This window comes from Numida meleagris, chromosome 7 (assembly GCF_002078875.1).
Source record: "Numida meleagris isolate 19003 breed g44 Domestic line chromosome 7, NumMel1.0, whole genome shotgun sequence".
NCBI lineage: Eukaryota > Metazoa > Chordata > Aves > Galliformes > Numididae > Numida > Numida meleagris.
Window position 1 is genome coordinate 12,245,417 of NC_034415.1, and position 18,316 is coordinate 12,263,732.

Here is an 18,316-nt window from a genome sequence, read left to right on the forward strand (position 1 = left end):
TCCCCAGCACTTAACAGACCTGCTGGTGCCCAGTTTTGGAGTGTTTCAAGGAAGGCTTGGAGACAATGTTTTCTTTTGCATACGACGTGTGGCTTCTACATAAGACAGTGTTTTTGACAGCCGGCTGCTACACTTAAATTCTTCACTGTGCCAGCAGTAGGGTGTCAACCTGATGACTGTGTTCTGCATCCTAATTTCTTCCCCTAGGGAGAGTCCTTCCTCTCAGGATTGCCCTGACACCTGACCTGTTTTCATTCACCAATTCAGCTGGGACCTCATCATGTCTGGCAGCTCTGTCCCACACTACGTAGCAAGGTGATATAGAGGCATTAGGAGCATAGCACTGCAGTTGGTCCTGCAAAATGATCTGGCAGATGTTTCGTGACAGCATGAAATTCCCAATTCATTTTATTTTTTTGTTCATTTTTTTTTCAGATAGAGGCACCCTTGTTTTGACACTGTTCTTCATGATTTCTTAATACAGTGCTATGGCTTGAGGTTTCCAACTGATGACCACTTCTACACCTCATGAGAAACCTAATATTGAAAAATAATTTTGCAGGGGAATAGGACTCTTCTTCATCACAGATGAAATGACTGAACATCAATGACTAATTTTATCTTTATTTTCATGATGTTAGCACAATAAACACAGTAGCATTGATCTGTACTTATTTAACAAAATACATTTATAGCAATTTACAAATTCCTTTCCATTTTAAAACATTGCATAACATTTTATTAAACACAATACTTTATATAGAGAGTTCTCATTTAAAAACATATTTTTGAGTATTTTCTCTTTTCAGTAAAGCATAGCCTAACAAAGAAATTCGTGCCTGTTAGCAAGTAAGAAAATCAGAACACTAAGAAGATGTCACCTGTAAATTTATTTAATTTTAAATTAAGGTATCAGTGGAATGTAAACAAAGAGTAATTTTACAAAAGGCTCCTTATCAAATATACATGCAGAGGTCTGAGTTCCAATGTATATATTATTACATTTCTGCTCTCTAACGTAATATAATTTGATAAGCCATTATTAAAAACAGTAGCCTTTGGCACTTTGAGTAAAAAAGAATATATCAATATTTATGTAAAGAACACAATTTCAATGATTACACAAGAGCTTTAAAATCTTCTGTTAAGAAATAGGAAACCTTAGGAAAAATATCACACTGCACTTGAAATAGTGCAGCAAATTTTAGAGTAGTAAAAGCAATACACATGCCAATATATATCTGACTAAAACCAAGGAATAAAGAACAAACACTCCCACCAGGAATCCCGCAGTTTCCAAAACGGCTAAATTGCCAGAGGGAATATTTTCTAATCTTTGCTTTATTGCCATTATTCTCCATTTCAATTTTCCATTATTTTCAGGCTCATCTACTTATGTTCTTCTGCCTTGCGCTTACAAACTAACAAATGATTGCATATTATTTCCCTGCTTTGATAGGCCAACAGTGATTGTGTCTCACCCGTTCCTTTAAAGCTAATTTTACGTGCTTTATCATGTACTCAGACTAAACTAAATCCAAAGGTTTTTTTTTTTCATTGCAGTCCAAGTGTTTGTAATTCCTAGGAACTTTGTACAAAAGTTGGTATTAAATACCAACGAATAAAGGTACCTAGTTTTAAAAAGAAAAAAAAGAGAAACCAACAACAAAAAAAACAAATCCTGATTTGTAAGTACTAGAGTCTGAGAACACATTTCTAAAAAAAAATTGTTTTTTTTGTTTCCCTGGCATCTGTGATTATCTTTCCCTGCTACTGTGCCTTAAAACACGCTTTCATCATACATACTACCCTGCAACTCAGCTGGTTATCCCCTTACATGTAACCTGCAGAACGTTTCCCCCTAATCATCACATGCATGATGGAAACTTTGTCTATTACTAGTAGGAAAATTGTGATCATTTCCTTAAGGGCCAACATTCTTCACAGCACTGAGTGATGGACAGGTGGGGGGAAGCATTGATAGAGTTGGCTGACAGCTAAGCCTGGAGCACCTGTGTAACCGGGAAGATATGTAAAGCTTTACATCAACTACACATCCATTCTTCTGTGCAGATTAGCAAACACCATCCTCCTACTTCTGTAATTAGTCAGACCTGGAGTCAGATTTGGGATTTTGGTTGTGATTTTTTTTGTTGTTGTTATGTTTTGGTCTGTGTATGTTGTGCTATTAATCTTCCTGGAATGGGATGATACTTTCTTCTGCTTGGCTGAAGCAAGGTGGGCTTTTCCTCAGAGATCTGTGGAGTATGGCCTGTAGACAAGTTCTGACTATGTCATACCCATATGTTTCTGTTTGTCTGATGCCCCAAGAAAGAAGACTTAGAACAAACAAATAAGTCAGATAACGGATCTGATCTACTAATGCTTGTTCAGTGAGGGGACCTCAAATTCCTTCCTGCCCTTCTTGGCAGGGGAGCTGGCATGTGTCTGTTATTAGTTCTTCTTCAGGTGAAAATAATCCAGGAGAGAATGAGGAGCAGCACTGGATGAACATTGCCCACGGCTTCCTCCACAGTTTGTTGTTTAAGTCAGAGACAAATTGAATGAAGATTTTCTTCTAGTATGCCCAAGATGTGCTACGCTTATTCCTTTCAAAGCTCATCAGTTCAACAAGTTTTGGCAACGGAGGATTTTAGCAGGCAAGCTTTCTTTTATTACACCCCAAGTTTAATCCACTAGAGTAATCTGTGTTCTCTCAGATGCAGAGACCCTCCATATTCTTAAGTGGCAGTGGTGGGGGGAAAAAATATAATCCTTAAGAAGGCTGTGGAGGGTGTCTTAATGAAAGTGAACAGAAGTGGTGGCACAATGCAACACCCATTTAGTGATTCTGCAATACCAAGGCATTCCATTTTTAAAGCAAAGCACAAATTTCCTAAATGGTGACTGGGAGTGAAAGTTGTGATTGTTCTTGTTGCATGCTAAGCAAGTAAGCTGAATGACTGCTTTTAGTTGTGGGCTATGATATTAATTACTGTTTCCTTTGAAGCTGATCAGGAAACCAGTGGTTTGTTTTTATTTAATCATGGCTCACCTTTCACATTTGCACATTTTGCACTTGTTGGTGTCACGCATTATAAAGTTAAAAACTTACGGAATAATGGAAGGGTTGCTGGATGTTTAAAAATGCAAGATCTGAATTACTTGTAGTATTTTAAAAGACCCCTTAAAAACATAATTTAAAACAGTTCTACAAGTTAGCCCACTAAGAAGCAGCGTCTTCATTAGTAGCACCGGTTCTTAAATAAAAATTGAGCAGTAGCAGCAAAACTATTCAAAATAGATAGTTATTCCATTCTAATGGAACGTCACCTACACATTTTTTGTTGCAGTAGACATCTTAAAGAACTACACAAAACCTTTGCAATCTTTGAATGTGACAGATCCACTATAACAAAGCTGTAAATATTTCTTATGCTAAATGAATGCAGCCAGCATCATCATAGTATTAGCAATATTATTTTTAAAGTAACTGCACATCAATATGTTGTGTTTGTAGAATCTAATAAGTATGCAAATTTTCAAAACATGTAAAGTTGTCAGCACCATCCTGTATTAAAGATGTGGTGCAAATTCTGCAAAGGTGAATATATACCACTGATACAGCATTTGCTATGAAAAATTCAGTCGATTTTGGACACAAATATAAATAAAATAAAAAGTTGGCACATTCAGGAATTAAAGTATCTGCGTTCAAGACTGTTGTTTTGACACTGCCCTCAGATAAACGCTTCGAGTCTGAAGAAACAAGTTGTATGAAAATGTTTCACATTAGTTAGGTTCTGGTGTTGTGCTTTTCCCCCACCACATGATTTCCATAGGCTTGTGCACTTTGCAGATCAGCAGTGTTCAACAACATTTGGGCTGCTGGTCAATAATTTGGCACATAAAGGTAAATATCAGCTCTAAACAAAGAGAGCAGAACCTGTGTGAAGATTTGTTTCCTTTTTGGTGGTATGGACCAGCTCATATGTCTCCTCTCATTCCTTGTATGCCCGTGTGGGGGATGTGCCTTTATAGAAGATGTTTCTGGTGTTCTCTGGACTGCTCCCTCGTTCAGGGATTAAAATGATGTTACCTTTTCTTCGAAGTGTTGAGTCCCTACTAGAAGAAATGGACAGGGTCTCTGAGCCAATCTCACTTCCTTCCACTGGCGTGACTCTTATTGTAGTGATACCGTGATGGTGATGCTCAGTGTTATCAATGTTGCTCCTTTTCCTGTCACCTGACCCATAACTGTCTTTTAAGGAGTCACAACTCTCAGAGTCTCTGTTGAGATCATTTAACTCATATGTCTGACGAAGTGTGACTTTTTCGGGTCCTTTCCATTTCCATGACCCACTTCCTTCACCTTCTGATGGCATTTGAATTACAGGTCTGTTATTTTCTGGATGGGCCTCAACTCTGACAATGCTGCTTGGCTCATGGTCTGTCAAGGTTTTGTATCTGATGGCTCCTGTACAGGTGACTGTGCTTCCCTCTGAACTCTTTGGACTGCCCTGAAGCACTCCTTGCTGCTTAGACATGGCTATTACTTGCATGATTCTTGGCTGGCTGTTGCTTCTGCATGCGACACTCTTCTCAGCAGCTTTCAGCCATTTGGCTCTAGCTGAACTACTTTTGGGTGATGTGTTCACGTTCTCTTGAGTCTCTTCAGGAATATGTACTAACTGGGAAGAGCCAGGACGTGACTGAATAGAGACCCTTGGCCCGCCAGAAAGACCAGAGTTGTTACAACCTGGTACGCTGCCAGGTTGAATTTTCAGGTATTGGCTACTTGGACCATGATGATCACCATTTACACCCACTCTGGAAGGCTCTGAGCTTGACCTCATTTCAATAGCCCTTGGTGGTGACTGGCCAGATTCTGTCTCTATTACTTGCAGTGACAGCTTACGGCTTTCATTCTTATTCTTCCACTGGGAAAGCAGCTGTTTGGAGCGGGCAGAGTCCATTGATGCATGAATTGTTGCATTTCGTCTTGCTGGATCTTCCAGGGATGGTGTGTTGACTCTTGGCAAAGTATTGCTGAAAGTTACCATGTTTTCCTTTCCCATTGGGCTTCGTGGTGTTATGATTTCTACATCAGCATTTGCTCTCTTGATGTTAGTCAGAGACCCTGAATCTCTGTGGTTTCTATTCAGGATGCTTTCTGAACGGTGAGAGACAATGCCATCAGTGCTGCTGCCATTTTTACCTGGCAGGATTCTGTTGGCATCTTGACTGAGGTCTGTCAAGGACCTTAGAGGTTCTCTGTGAAAATTCGCGTGAAACACACTCTCCTCACTTGGCAAGAAGTTCCCCACAGCATACAGGCCCTGATATTTGAACAGAATCATCAACAAGTTGTTATGAAAAAAACATTTTTAGGTATTTTAATTACTTTCTTCTGCCTTAAATATTGAGTGATAGAATTAGACCACTTTAACTGACAGATACGTTCACTTTCTTTTCCTTCTGAGTGTATTCTTTATTCCAAATTCTGTATGTATTCTCAATCTGGTATGTAGGGGTCTAAGCAGGATAACAAGGGAACATATTTCTTGGCAATAAGTGTTTAAGGAAAATGTTTAGCCTCCTTCAGTGTTCTTCATTTTATAAAACAACAGATACTGCTGAAGAAAAGAATGTTTTGTTATAAAAATATGAGAAGAAATATTTGCAGTCTACTGGGTGAAGCTATTTAACATCTACATTGCTGTCTGCTCTGATTTACTGAATCTTGTTCCAGCTCAAGTTGTGCCATGATTCTGCCCTTTCTACTGCATAATAACCATGTAATACAATATCTACATGATAGAATGATTTATTAGCTTTAAATCAAATGCTTTCCAAGCAGTGCAGATCTGTAACAAGATTTAATTATACAGCATTTTCTTATTCAATAAACTCATTGTAAAATGCTGTCACTTTAAAAAGATTCCACTGAGAAAATGTTCTATGAAAGGCTCAGATGTCTGACTCAGTCATTTAGATTATTTGATCTGTATGGTCTTTTCAGAGTTATTTGTAGTTTCACAATATTTCACCTATCTTTCCTCCTATTGGTGTTTAGTTTTAAGTGCAGATTTACTGACTGCTGGGTTTCCAAGACAATGTGCCTCTTAGATGTATGTTGTCTTCCCCATGTAGTATTGCATCACCTAACAAAGACCATACTTGTTTGTAGATTTCAAACATGGGAACAAAAGCTGCGTTTATGAGAGTCTGCAACAGCTTAATAATTTGAAATTATATTCTCAACAGAGTGCCTTTCTGCTCACAGCATGATCATAGGAACTAACTTAGTAGCTTGTGGAGTTTCTATTATCTTGCCCTGGTCACCTTTGTAGACCACCTGCATGTGCCTTAGATTATTACAACACAGAAAAAAGGGAACTTATTATTATACTAAAATTCATTGTGAACATCCTTTGGGGCCAAAAGCCATCCCACTGGTTGTTAAGACTCTTCTATTCACTATCACACTGTCAGCAGAAGTTCCTGATTGCTCACAGGAACCTAGATTGACACAGTGATGATGGAGATGTGTTGCGAGCAGCAAGCAGAAGCGTATGTTGTGTCCAACATTTGCTTTTGCTTCCTACAGTCAGATACAAACAGGCCTATCCTACATACACCCTTACAGCATCCTTCTGAAGTGCTCCATCTGTTTCAGTACAGATGAAGAGCTTAGGAGTAACCTGGCTTAGGTATCATATTTCCCTTGCAAAACTTCCCCAAAAGCTCTAATGAACCACAAGGGGTTAATATAGTCTTTGATTTCCTGCAGGTTTAGCAGTTCACTCAGTGGAGTTGCTGTATAATAATTAAAGCTTTTTTTTTTTTTTTTTGAGGCAGTGTAAGCTCACACTGGCAACAAATACTGGTTAATCCAATATTTTCCGTGTATTATGCTTTGAAGTGTGGAGTAGAAGATAGGAGTATCTTAAAGCGCATCATGTTACAGCTGTTTCTGCATATAGTATATATATTATATATTATATATTATATATTATATATTATATATTATATATATATTATACATATACTATTATATACCACTTTGTGCATTCTTATGGCACTTTGAATTGAAATACATACTTGCTTTTCCCTGTTTCTTCTTAGAAGTGATTATCTCCAATGCCATCATCTTCAGCACATTTGGATTATATTCTTAATTATGGATGTTACCATGACAAAATGCTTTCATTAAAAATACCAATATTCTTATTTTAGATATATTTGTTTTATTTTCTAAAACATAACGACATCTATGCTATATTTACCAAATAGAGAGCGATTCCTCCTCCTATGAGAAAGCCACAGTAAACATCAACTGGATGATTCTTATACTGAGTGATTCGGGTCAGGCCACATATAATTCCACAGATGATAAAAGCAAAGACCAAAAGTGGCTTCAGAAGTTTTGAGGAGTCTGTTAATGTAGAATTGAAGTACATCTTAAAAAAGAAAGAGATAAAGAAGCAGTTACAGAAACTGAAATTTACCTCGGAAGTTATGTGGATTTCTTAGATTAAATGTTTCTTGGACACTTAAATCGCTGTAACACTAATGTTGCAGATAATCAGTTTAATTTTGTTTAGCAGCCTTGTTAAAATCTACTCAATTACTGTAGGAAGATCTGAAATCACAAGGAAGGGATTTCTGAAAACAGAGGCAATGTTGCTTGTTGATGTTACTTAGGATAAAGATTTTATGCCTAAATAATGTTCACAGTCAGAACCTAAATGTTCTGTAAATGTGACTAAGCAGTCACTGTGTCAGAAATACAGAAGCCAGATGTCATGCCAGATGAAAGCAATAACCTATCACCAGATGCTTTAGAGAGCCATTTCTCAACTGGGGATGAAGATGTCAGAGAGGTCAAAAAATACTTCAAAAAAATACTGGCAAGTTCCCAGTACGTGCACAATTCCATTAATTAGTTTGATTAATTGGTTGCTATTGTTTCCCCCCACCTCTGATTTTATAGCATGAATGATGACAAATTTTTTTAAACTTCAAATGAGTAATCACTCATACAATATGGGCCCCTATACTGAAGAAACATCAATGGTTGGATGTGGGAAATCAGCTGTGATCACTGAAGCCTGTCCTACTGTTTCCTGCTAATTACTGGTTGTTATTCACTTTCTTTGCAATAGTATCTTTGAAGCCTCAGAGAGTAGTTGTGCCAGTTCATCAATGATGCAATTCTATGGAGGCCAAATGAAACTAGATCACTTAAAATGTTTGTGCCTCAATGCCTGAAGTTTAAAAACAATGAGTCAAGTGAAGAGAGCAGCAAAGGAAAGACAAAATATATAAAGGCTGATTTGAATGGTAAGTTAAAATTGTCACCTTATGAGATAGATAAGCATTGCATTTTATATATGAATAACATGAGGCATTAAATATAATTTAATATTACGGTCCACTACAATGGATAACGTTGCTTCTTAACACAGATTGTGAAGCAGTTGCATCTTTCCTCTATTGTTAATAGAACTGCTTTTATTTTATCTGCTGATAATTTTGCTTTCAAATTGGCAGGATAAAAACTCGTATCTGTTCAGAATGTCCAGGCAATACATCACTGTAAAATGTGCAGTAAATTACATTCTGACTTTTGTCTTATTTAAATGAAAATGAATAGAGTTGATTACTCACCGAAATGTACACTGCTGCAAAGGCTGCCAGGGTGGCATGTTGAGATGGGAATGACTTTCTGCCAAGGAAGGACACTCAAATTATGCTTCTAAGTTCAAATATACTGTGCTAGTGTTCACTTGAAAAAAATACACTGGGTGATACAGTCATTTTCAGCTGATACTTCCTAAGCAATATATGATCAATCATTAACATTTACTTTCAAAATTTCTTTTCTGTAACCTGGAGAAGGGACTAATGTTAATATTTAGCATGGAATTACTTTCGTGTGCTAAGAATCATGTGTGTACTATGAATGTGAAGGAGCTCTAGACTGGATGCTTGATTTTAAGAGAGACATTTTCTCTAAATTTGTTTCTATAAATAAATTTCCATAATAAGTCATCTGCATGTATTTAATTATACAACTTATTTAACGAGTGAACCTGGATCTTATGAATATTCCCAGTGATTTCACTTGGACCCTTTGATGTAAGAACTTGTCAGCTATGTATACAATTTGGATAGTCAGTCATTACCTTCACCTTTCTTCACTACGTTTTCAGTCTTTTTTTTTTTTGAACTTCAACATTTTATAACACCATAGGAGTGGATGGAGCACAAGAACATGGAATGTCTTTTAAGGTGTTAGCAGGTCCCTTCCTGAAGCACAGAACAAGAGGGTAAATGAAAATTTGTCCAAACTATGTGAGACAGTAGGCAAAATTTTACTTTTCTTATTCTTCTTATAGACCCATTTCAATCTGGTAAAAGTAACAAAAAAAAAAAAAAGTGATGAGAACGTGAAGAAGAGATCTTACATAGTAGAGGCAAAAATTTAGCTGGGAGTGGATTCAGTAACACCTCTTCTATGGAAGGCATCTAGTCCATGGCTTGTGGAAGCCCTAAAAGGATGTATAACATGCTGGCTGTTTTGGTGAAGAAGAATATGTCTGTCCTGCTGTCACTGCAGCCACTTTCACCTGAGATAGGCCGAAGTAGAAAGCCCAGCTTGGGATAAACGCTTGAACAATCATTCAAGGTGGGTTTTGACGACATAGCTGGGCTCCATGCTTCTACATCCATTTTCCTAGCAGCACCTCAGCTAAAATAGCAGATTCTGAAATATAGTCTTTTGCCCTTAGACATTTTTCTGCAAAGCGGCAGATTCTGCTTTCTAAATTCATTTCCTATGCATTCTGCTTTGTTTGTTCTAAATAATTCATTGGTAATGAAATGTGTGAATGTAGGTCAGTGTGAGTGCCACACTGCTGACCTGAATTTGAGCTCATGGCTCCAGCAGCTCCTTGACTCTGGCCAAGATAAGACCATATGATTCTTTTTTTTAATTTATAAAGACCTATTTTTTCTTTCTTCTCCTGAGCAAGCCTTTCTCAATTAGTATCCCTGGTTCAGAGGAGGGCAAGAGGGTAAATATATGAAAAAAATAGATGTTTATAATGTCTGTCAACTCCTGTATGCTGTGCAGGTTTTAGTATAAATATAAATTTACTTACAGTCTCTGTGGAGTTATTCTGTAGGTTTGATTCTATGAAGTTTAGTGCCACTCAGAACTTTACCTAAATTTGATGGCATTTTGTTGATTTACAAGATACGTCACCATGCTACAGTCAGTTTTCTGTTTGTTCTGTTGTCAATTCATATACTTTCAGGGCTAACACAGTATGAATACTCAATTCTGAGTATTTTTCTAATGGTGACACTGCTTTTGCTCTTCTGTATTTGTTAATCTAAAATGAAAATAATTCGAGCTAAAAATACGTAGCCTTTTTGCATGGCTCTGTATTGAAAAGGTGAACAAAGATCTCAAAGAAAACATGCCCGGGGCTCGTAGGACAGTATATCTCTCTGAATGCTCATGCATGAGGAATGCATGGAGGGGGAATAACAGTCTTACTGAGTCAGAACATCAGAAACAACAGAGGATAGGGAGAACTCACTGGAGATCTGAATAGAAATGATTGAAAAGATTCTTTGAAGATAAACAGAGGAAAAAGGAATAAAAGAAAATAGATGTTGCAGAAAATTAATTCATGGGGGAGTCTAGAGGAAAATTTCTGGAGCCAAAGTTTCTAGAATGCACAAATTTAAAAATGAAGGCCATTATAAATCTCATAAGAACAAGTCCCTTACAAACTGAAATTGCTGAAGTCAAATTAATTTCCTGGGCTAGAGAATTTTTATTGTAACTCCCATGCTAGATGACTGAAGGAGGTATCGAGCCAGTAACAACTGCTGTTCGCTTTGCTAAAGTTGACACAGTTATATGAAAACAAGAATTTAATAAAGGAAAATGGCAATAAAATTTAAGTAAGGAGAAACTGAGGGTGGTATCAGATGGATCAGATTATTATAGTTCATCAAGTATGTCCTCTATGATACGAGTAAATTTGACTTATTATTGTATGATTGTCTTCCTTAAAAATAATAACACAAAAACTCACTGCTTAGTCTTAATCTGTTACAACTGTTTCAGTGGTGTGGGGTTTTTTTGTTTTTGTTTTTTGAAAGTGATAATATTTAAACTATATACGATCAGAGTTTTTGGAATGGCTACAGACAGTCAATTCAGGACATTGTATTTGAGATGATAACAAAATGAATGAGAGCAATTGTGAAAAATGTCCTTCCTATACAATGTGTAAAGCTGCACCAATTTTACTGGGAAACAGCAAGACATTGCTTGCAAACATCAGGATTCAATGGCAGTGTCACAGTAACAGTAGATGGTTACAGGAAAACAGACAGTGAGGTGAAGGCCAAATTATTTAAGCCAAGTGAAGATACAATCATGCCCAGATATATAAATAACAAAGATGGCAAATGAATTAGTGTATGAGCCTCAGCCAACTAAAAATATTTAAGATCAAATAAATCAAATAATTGAGGATCTGTTATTGAAATTGGTTTGTCTCAGCGAAAAGAGACAGATTAGGAAATTTGCTGTAAGATACTCTACAGAGTGAATGATTTCATGGTTCTCAAGTATGTCAGCCACTGATATCAATGTACATAGGTTGCTCTGAAAGTAATGCCTCCTATTTATTTCCATGGAAACTACAACAGACTCAATAACACTATTTGATAGAACAAATTCTCAGCTACAAAACACTTTTTTTCCTACATAGTAACCACCATTATCTATGTGTTTTTGTCAGCAGTGAGCAAGAGCCTGCGTGCTGGACTTGTAAAAATCTGTACCGGTGGAGATGACCACTGTTGCCACTGCTGAAATGTGCCATCCACCATTCAGTGTGCTCACATCCACTCTTATATAAATAAGAGTCTCCATAAATGTTCAGCAAGCATCAAAGAAGGTCATTGGGTGCCATTTTTTCTGCACAGAGGAATTCAGCGACACACCTTTGCTTCATACGCACTTCCGTGTCAGGCAGCATTTTGTCAGACTGTCCCTCTGCTGCCATCTGTCACCTGGCAACAAAATGTAATGGAATATTTGTGGGAAGGTTCAACCTTTACTGCCATACCACCAACATCTGCATCTGATGTCATGGGCCAACGTAATAAAATAGGAGGCATTACTTTCAGAACAATCCTTGTAAAAGGAGATAAACTAGGGAAGGTATGCCTTGGTGATACAGCCAAAACATTTTAATAATATCCATGTGAAAAAAATGCAATGCTATAAGGCATAAAGTTAAAACTGTAGCTAGCATCTCAGCCTGCTCAGAGAACCAGGAAAGAGTGCAAAGCTTTAGTGAGGTGGATAGGACAGAAGAAAAGAACACTGCTTTCATGCCTGCTAATTGGGTACACAAGAAAATTATGCAGCTTGGTCAGTAACCAAAATTGTAGTCATTTCAAACATTCTATAATTCTGCAGTAATGTTATTAGAAAGCAGGAAATTTTTAAAAAGCACCGTATGGAAAAAATTTGAAGAACTGTGAAAAATGCAAAGAAATGCGATATAAATGACTAACAAGACAGCTTAAACTGGTGTGGAAAAGACAAGGAAGACTGCTATTCCATTCAATTAAGAGCTTCATGATTTCTCAGTAGTGTAGTGCGTATCTCTAGGATACATACTAATGAAGGCCTTGAACTAATGAGTAGTAGATGTATTGGAGTAGGACCACCTACGGACTTAAACCTCCAGATTCCTTGTCTGAACGTTGACTGTCCTCAATAATTGAGTTATCACTATTTTATCACATCTGGCTTATTTAAAGTAATATACACAGTCTGGATTTGGATTTTAACCAGATTCATACGCACCTTTATTAAAATAATATATGCTATCTGATAAGAGAGGCTAAAGACTGAATTGCCAAGGAGTGTAAAACACCTGTTAGAAATAGCATGAAAGAGTACACAGGTTTGCACTGCCACAGTCTTTTCTATAGTAAAGGAATTGTTTCATTGGCTGTCAATATGGAAAAATTATTCAGTGAGATAAATGGAAAATAAACTCTTAACAAATGCCCAAACCAAACCTCACCAAATTAGATCAAAATGCCAACGCAGTAGTTTACAATATGCAGAAGTCTCAGATAATGTAGTTGGGTGACGACTTCTCCATCCTGATGATGTGGGGAATTTACTCAGATTCCACTGGGAAAAGCAGTAGAAGCTACATGTATTGATAACTGTGTAGAGGACTGTCTCCTTTGAAGGAGGGAAAATAGCTACTACTAACATGCTTCTGAATCTGACAGAGATTTCCAAAGCCCACAGTTGGCCTAATGTCTTCATAAAGAAAAATAAACATGACTAAAAAATGGTAATGCTCTCTGCTTTAGTACTTAAAAAAAAAAAAAAAAAAAAGCAAAACTCATACAGACTTTATCTAGAAAAAGTGAAGGATAGAACCAACCTTCCAGCATTGATTATATTAGCATCAGCTCCTGAGCAAATGTCTTCCACAACGTATGAATTCTCTGAGCAGGATACATTTAAGGATGTATAGTTAGGCTTGCAAACAGTCAGGAAATATGGTGCTTGATATCCTGTTGATAGCTGTATAATATCAGTAACAAGAGCAGTAGAACAAAGACCAAACACGTGAACACCTAGGAAATAAAGCAATAAAGCTTATTAAGTTTATTGTATTTATAAATTAGATGAACTCATTGTGAAAAATGCACTCGACAGGAATCTGTGGCTCATGTCATTGGGCTTGTGAGAATTTAACTGCAGAAGATGAATTTTTTCTGTATGAAATCTTATTGCAGCTGAATTCTTTAATGTAAAAATTAGGATTATTTATGCTTATTTTCTTCCTACTGATAGTTAATATTTAGTTTTGATGACCTGATGTTCTCCAATATTTTTTCACAAAACTAAACTACGTTGGTGCTTCTCGTATTTAGAAAACAAATTTTAGCTGCCTGAAGTACAACCATCTATTTGAGCAGAGCATATGTGCTCATTCAGCCCCTGGGTTTGCCCACTGGAACACATTTTAATAACACAGCTACCCCTTAGATCACGGCTCTGAGGGCCTGATCTCTTTTTATTAGCAGGGACTCATCAGCTGTCAATAACTTTGGCACATCTTCACACATCTTACATTTCTTGAGTACCAAGTCCTCGCCACAATTACAAAAAGTCTTTTTTTTTTTTTTGTCAGTGATCAACATTCCTATCTGATTAATAATATCAAATTCACAAGGCAGTTGATTCAATTTTTTTAACTGAGCATTTTCTGATTCCTGTTTCCCTAAGGATCTACCTCTAATTCTCTACTTGTGTTTATATCAAATTTTCATCTTAAACCTGAAAGAATGCTAAAGTAATTGTTCAACCATGAATAAACTGCAAATTCAGGGTATGAATCAAGGATTAAATTAATGCATCCTTGAGCTTTCTTTGGTGATGGAACCAGAGAAGTGGAGAGCATGGGATATCATTACAGTTGTTCTTATTGCTGCAACCTGCAACCCCCTCTGCTCGCCTCCTCACTGATGCTCTTAGTAGGATGTGCTTTATTGGCCATATATATATAACCTCTCCTGGCGTTGTCTTCCTGCTTGCCAGCCTATAGAAACCTAACGGATAGTCCTCCTATGAAGTTTTCAGTCTGCTGTCCTGCAGCCTGTCTTTGTGTATGCTGCCCTCACTGATGAAAACTTTCTGGAACAGAAAAAACCTTTCCTTTAGCCATTCATTGGCAGAGGGACTTAACTGTGAGAGTGGAGCAAAGTTCAGCCAGCCTTTCAAGCTCAGTATTAGTAAATAACAAAATAATACAGTTCATAATGTCCCTCTCTATCACTGTGTTGCCAGATTCTAGCCCTTTTTCAAGAGGTAGATAAACAGAAAAAGAATGTCAAATCTACTGACAGTTTCTATCAGGTTGTTACTGTCATGCTGAATGCCGTATCAGCTGGGTTCAGTCCTTTTAATACACTGAAGACAAGCAGGGGAAACTGTACACTGAAACCACTAAAAGGGAGACAGCACGAAGTGAGCAGAGAAGGAAAAACAAATGATTATTTTAGAAAGACTGACAATAGACTAGAAGAGGGAAAGGAAAATGGGGAGTGTAGATACTACTTTACTGAGTACAGGGCTGCTCTCTTGCTCCACTTGACAGTTTCTTCTCACATTTCCTGGCAAAAAAAGATCTATGCCAGTGACAGCCCTGCAACTGTTTTGAAAGGCTGTTTCAGAAAAGGAAATCTGCATGGTGGAAACTGAATGTACACAGAAGGCTCTTCTTTGTGAGTAACATTTGAAACCCACCAACAAATCTGACAGCTCTTCTAAGAAATGAATTGAAGTTGCATCCTCCTGCATTAATATTGGCCTCTGTTCCAATCCCATTTCTTCTTTTGGACAGGCAGCAGTAGAGAATTCCTTCTCCTACCATTATCTGCAATGACAAAGAAGCGATTAATTTGCATGTAGCAATTACTCATAAGATAGCAATACAATTTAAAGGGCTGAAATACAACTCTAACACAACTAATGTTTTGCACTGACGCGTACATTCCTTGAAAATATATGTATCAATACGTAAACATTCAGTAATACAACTTAGCCTGAGTGAGGGCAACAGGAAAGTGGCACTGACATTAAATCTAAGTGCCATAAAGTTTTGAAAGGAGACCTTTTATTAATATGTTTAATATAAATTTCTCAGTGGAATGGGAGCCTTGAGCCATAGCAAAAGTTGGATTCTTCTACAATAAAAACATAATAATCAGAAATTCTTGCCTTTCAAATGATCCAGAACCATAGCAATATCTTAACTGTTCCTATGGTGGCTTTAGCCCTCAGTCATGGCCTCATGCCTAGCATTTGCTAGAAGATTCTAATTACGTGGCAGCCTACTCATCCATAATTATTTAATTTGGCTTCGATTTTAACCAGATCTATAGCAGTAGAAAAAGTTCTGTCCTTATGGTCCTCTGAACAGAGATCATGATTTAAGCCACAGGCAATGGTTTAGAACAGAAATAAGGTGAAGAATATAAATGAAAACAAAGTGTTACTTGCTGGAAAATGCAGATCTGTTTATACTTTTGTGGTCTCGGGTTTTATTGTTTTTCTTGTTAAGCATTGCAGCTTGAAAAGCTGTACGGTGCTTGTTAGGATTCAGAAAAAATGATGTGTTGAAATATTGAAATGAATGGGGCAGGTCTCACCGCTGTGAGGAAATTCACGCGGTCTGTCAGCAGATGAAAAGTGACATAGGCAGTGCACAGAGCTTACGGTACAATGAAATGCTAAAACATCTGAATTAAGAAGAATCTGACATAGTAACGATTCATGTTTATCACACAAAGATCTCTCACTGACATTTCCTGTGCTTTATGTGTATTCATAAAAGTAGTTTTCATATAGAAAATTTCTCATATCCCACAAGCTATAAGATATATGCCAATAATACATGTAGTAATTTTCTGTAATATTTCTGGGCTGCAGTACAGACCTGGTTAAAAGCAGTTGCTACTCATTAATAATGTATTACCAAGCTGCTCATATTCTGACAAGAGTTTCCGTTCTGCTGACATCATCTCCCTTTGGATGAGCCATTAAACCAGTCTCCTTCTGTCTCCTCTTAACAACTAACTCACAATTTGGAGGAGTCCCAGTGCTGTTTGGGAGAATGCAATTGAGTTCACTGACAAGGCTGATACACCTTCTTATTGAGCAAAGCTAGTTCTAACCAAAGTGGTATGTTCAGTTCTGTAAATTTAAGGCTCCCAATGCCAAAAAAATAGTGATTTTGTTTTAGTGTTGTATTGGTATCTTATGATATTCTGTCTGTAAACAGTTTTTGGATATTTTACAGCATAACTGAATGATTCAAACTATTTTCACTCAACTGATGATGCTTTTTCTTAACTTAGTGCCTGCAGTTTGGATAGCATGAGTAGATGAAATGCTACGGGGAATGTTTTAAGAGCTGTGTGTCTCCTTTTGCTATAGAAGAATAAAACTGAATTTAAAGTCCTAAGGTAATTAGTTTGGATGATACTCTGCAGCCTAACTGAAGACAGAGCACTTACTTTCTTTATGCCAACTGAAACTCTGTTCAGAATCTTTAATAAGTGATGGTGGCACCTCAAACTTACCGTAATTGATGGTCCAGCAAAAACCAGACTAAGCAACATCAAAAAGGGAACTGCCTCTTGTGTAGGTTCAATATATGGCATACTCAGACTCTTGTCATAGCAATTAAATCCCGAGTGAACTGGCTTGAAGACATCGGTAAGTTCAAGAAAATACAGGCTAACCACAGAAGATGCCAATATTGGCAACTAGAAAAGAAGAAAACAAAAAATTATGGAAATAGAATAGCATTGTTTTTGCAAAGACAACATTGTTAATGAATAACTGTAATGTTTGCTATTTACATCCCACTGCTCCTTGCTATCTCCACTTTACCTTCTCTAAATAGTTAATTCTCTGGAGATATGATACTATTTATTTGATATCAAGTAACTCTGTTGTTTACCAAGCTATTTAAAATACCCATTCCAATCTTCAGCCCACATAATTCAGTCTTTTCATCCATAAATCATTAATGGACAGACATTAATTTTGTTTTTTAAAGTAAGTACAGCAGCGCAGTCTCCCGTGTGAGGTGTCAGCTTTCTGCTGTTCATTCTCACTGTTTTTGGTACTTTAGTTGCCATATATATATGGCAGTATTTATACCCAAACCGATTTTTATTAAGTTTCAAAGTAACATTTAGTGAAAAATATTATCCAGTGCTTGCCTAGAATCTGCATACATGATAATACAGCGATTTGTTTTGGCACATTCGTTTTATAATTCTATCAAAAAGCAATTAATTTTGACAAGGTTCAGTCTGTGTAGAATATAAAGACTGTATTCACAATTTTTTTATCCTCTAGCTATTAGTGAATTTAGCCTTCACAACTCCTTGCAGTAATTTATTAAGAGTGAAGTTAGCCCTTCTGGGATAAATTTACCCCAGCTTACCACCATCTCCTGAAAGCATCAGTAATTCTTACAAGAGAAGCAGTAACAGAAAGACATTTTGAAGCCATTGAGTGATAGCTGAGTAGATAGGGCAGCCCCTTCCCTAGGATGGTCAGCAGGAAGGGTGACTAGCAGCATGTGACAGTTCTCTGCATCCTATTACTGCTTGCATAATAAATGATCTGAATTTTTTTTTGTTTATTATTTCCCAGAGTTCTCATTCA

The 18,316-nt window shown here is 37.0% G+C and overlaps 2 protein-coding genes across 11 annotated transcripts in view; one reads left to right on the forward strand and one right to left on the reverse strand.

The window, feature by feature from the left end:
- Positions 1-18,316, forward strand: part of PLPPR5 (phospholipid phosphatase related 5) — a 212,529-nt gene that overhangs the window by 37,779 nt on the left and 156,434 nt on the right. The window lies entirely within an intron of this gene.
- Positions 609-18,316, reverse strand: part of PLPPR4 (phospholipid phosphatase related 4) — a 31,164-nt gene continuing 13,456 nt past the window's right edge. For both annotated transcript variants that reach the window (XM_021404602.1, XM_021404603.1), the window contains exons 2-7: positions 17,218-17,403; positions 15,380-15,509; positions 13,509-13,704; positions 8,674-8,731; positions 7,290-7,463; positions 609-5,339 (exon numbers count right to left, since the gene is read on the reverse strand). In XM_021404602.1, the coding sequence (XP_021260277.1) occupies positions 4,002-5,339; positions 7,290-7,463; positions 8,674-8,731; positions 13,509-13,704; positions 15,380-15,509; positions 17,218-17,403 (2,082 nt within the window). In that variant the 3' untranslated portion in view covers positions 609-4,001. The remainder of the gene's footprint in view (positions 5,340-7,289; positions 7,464-8,673; positions 8,732-13,508; positions 13,705-15,379; positions 15,510-17,217; positions 17,404-18,316) is intronic.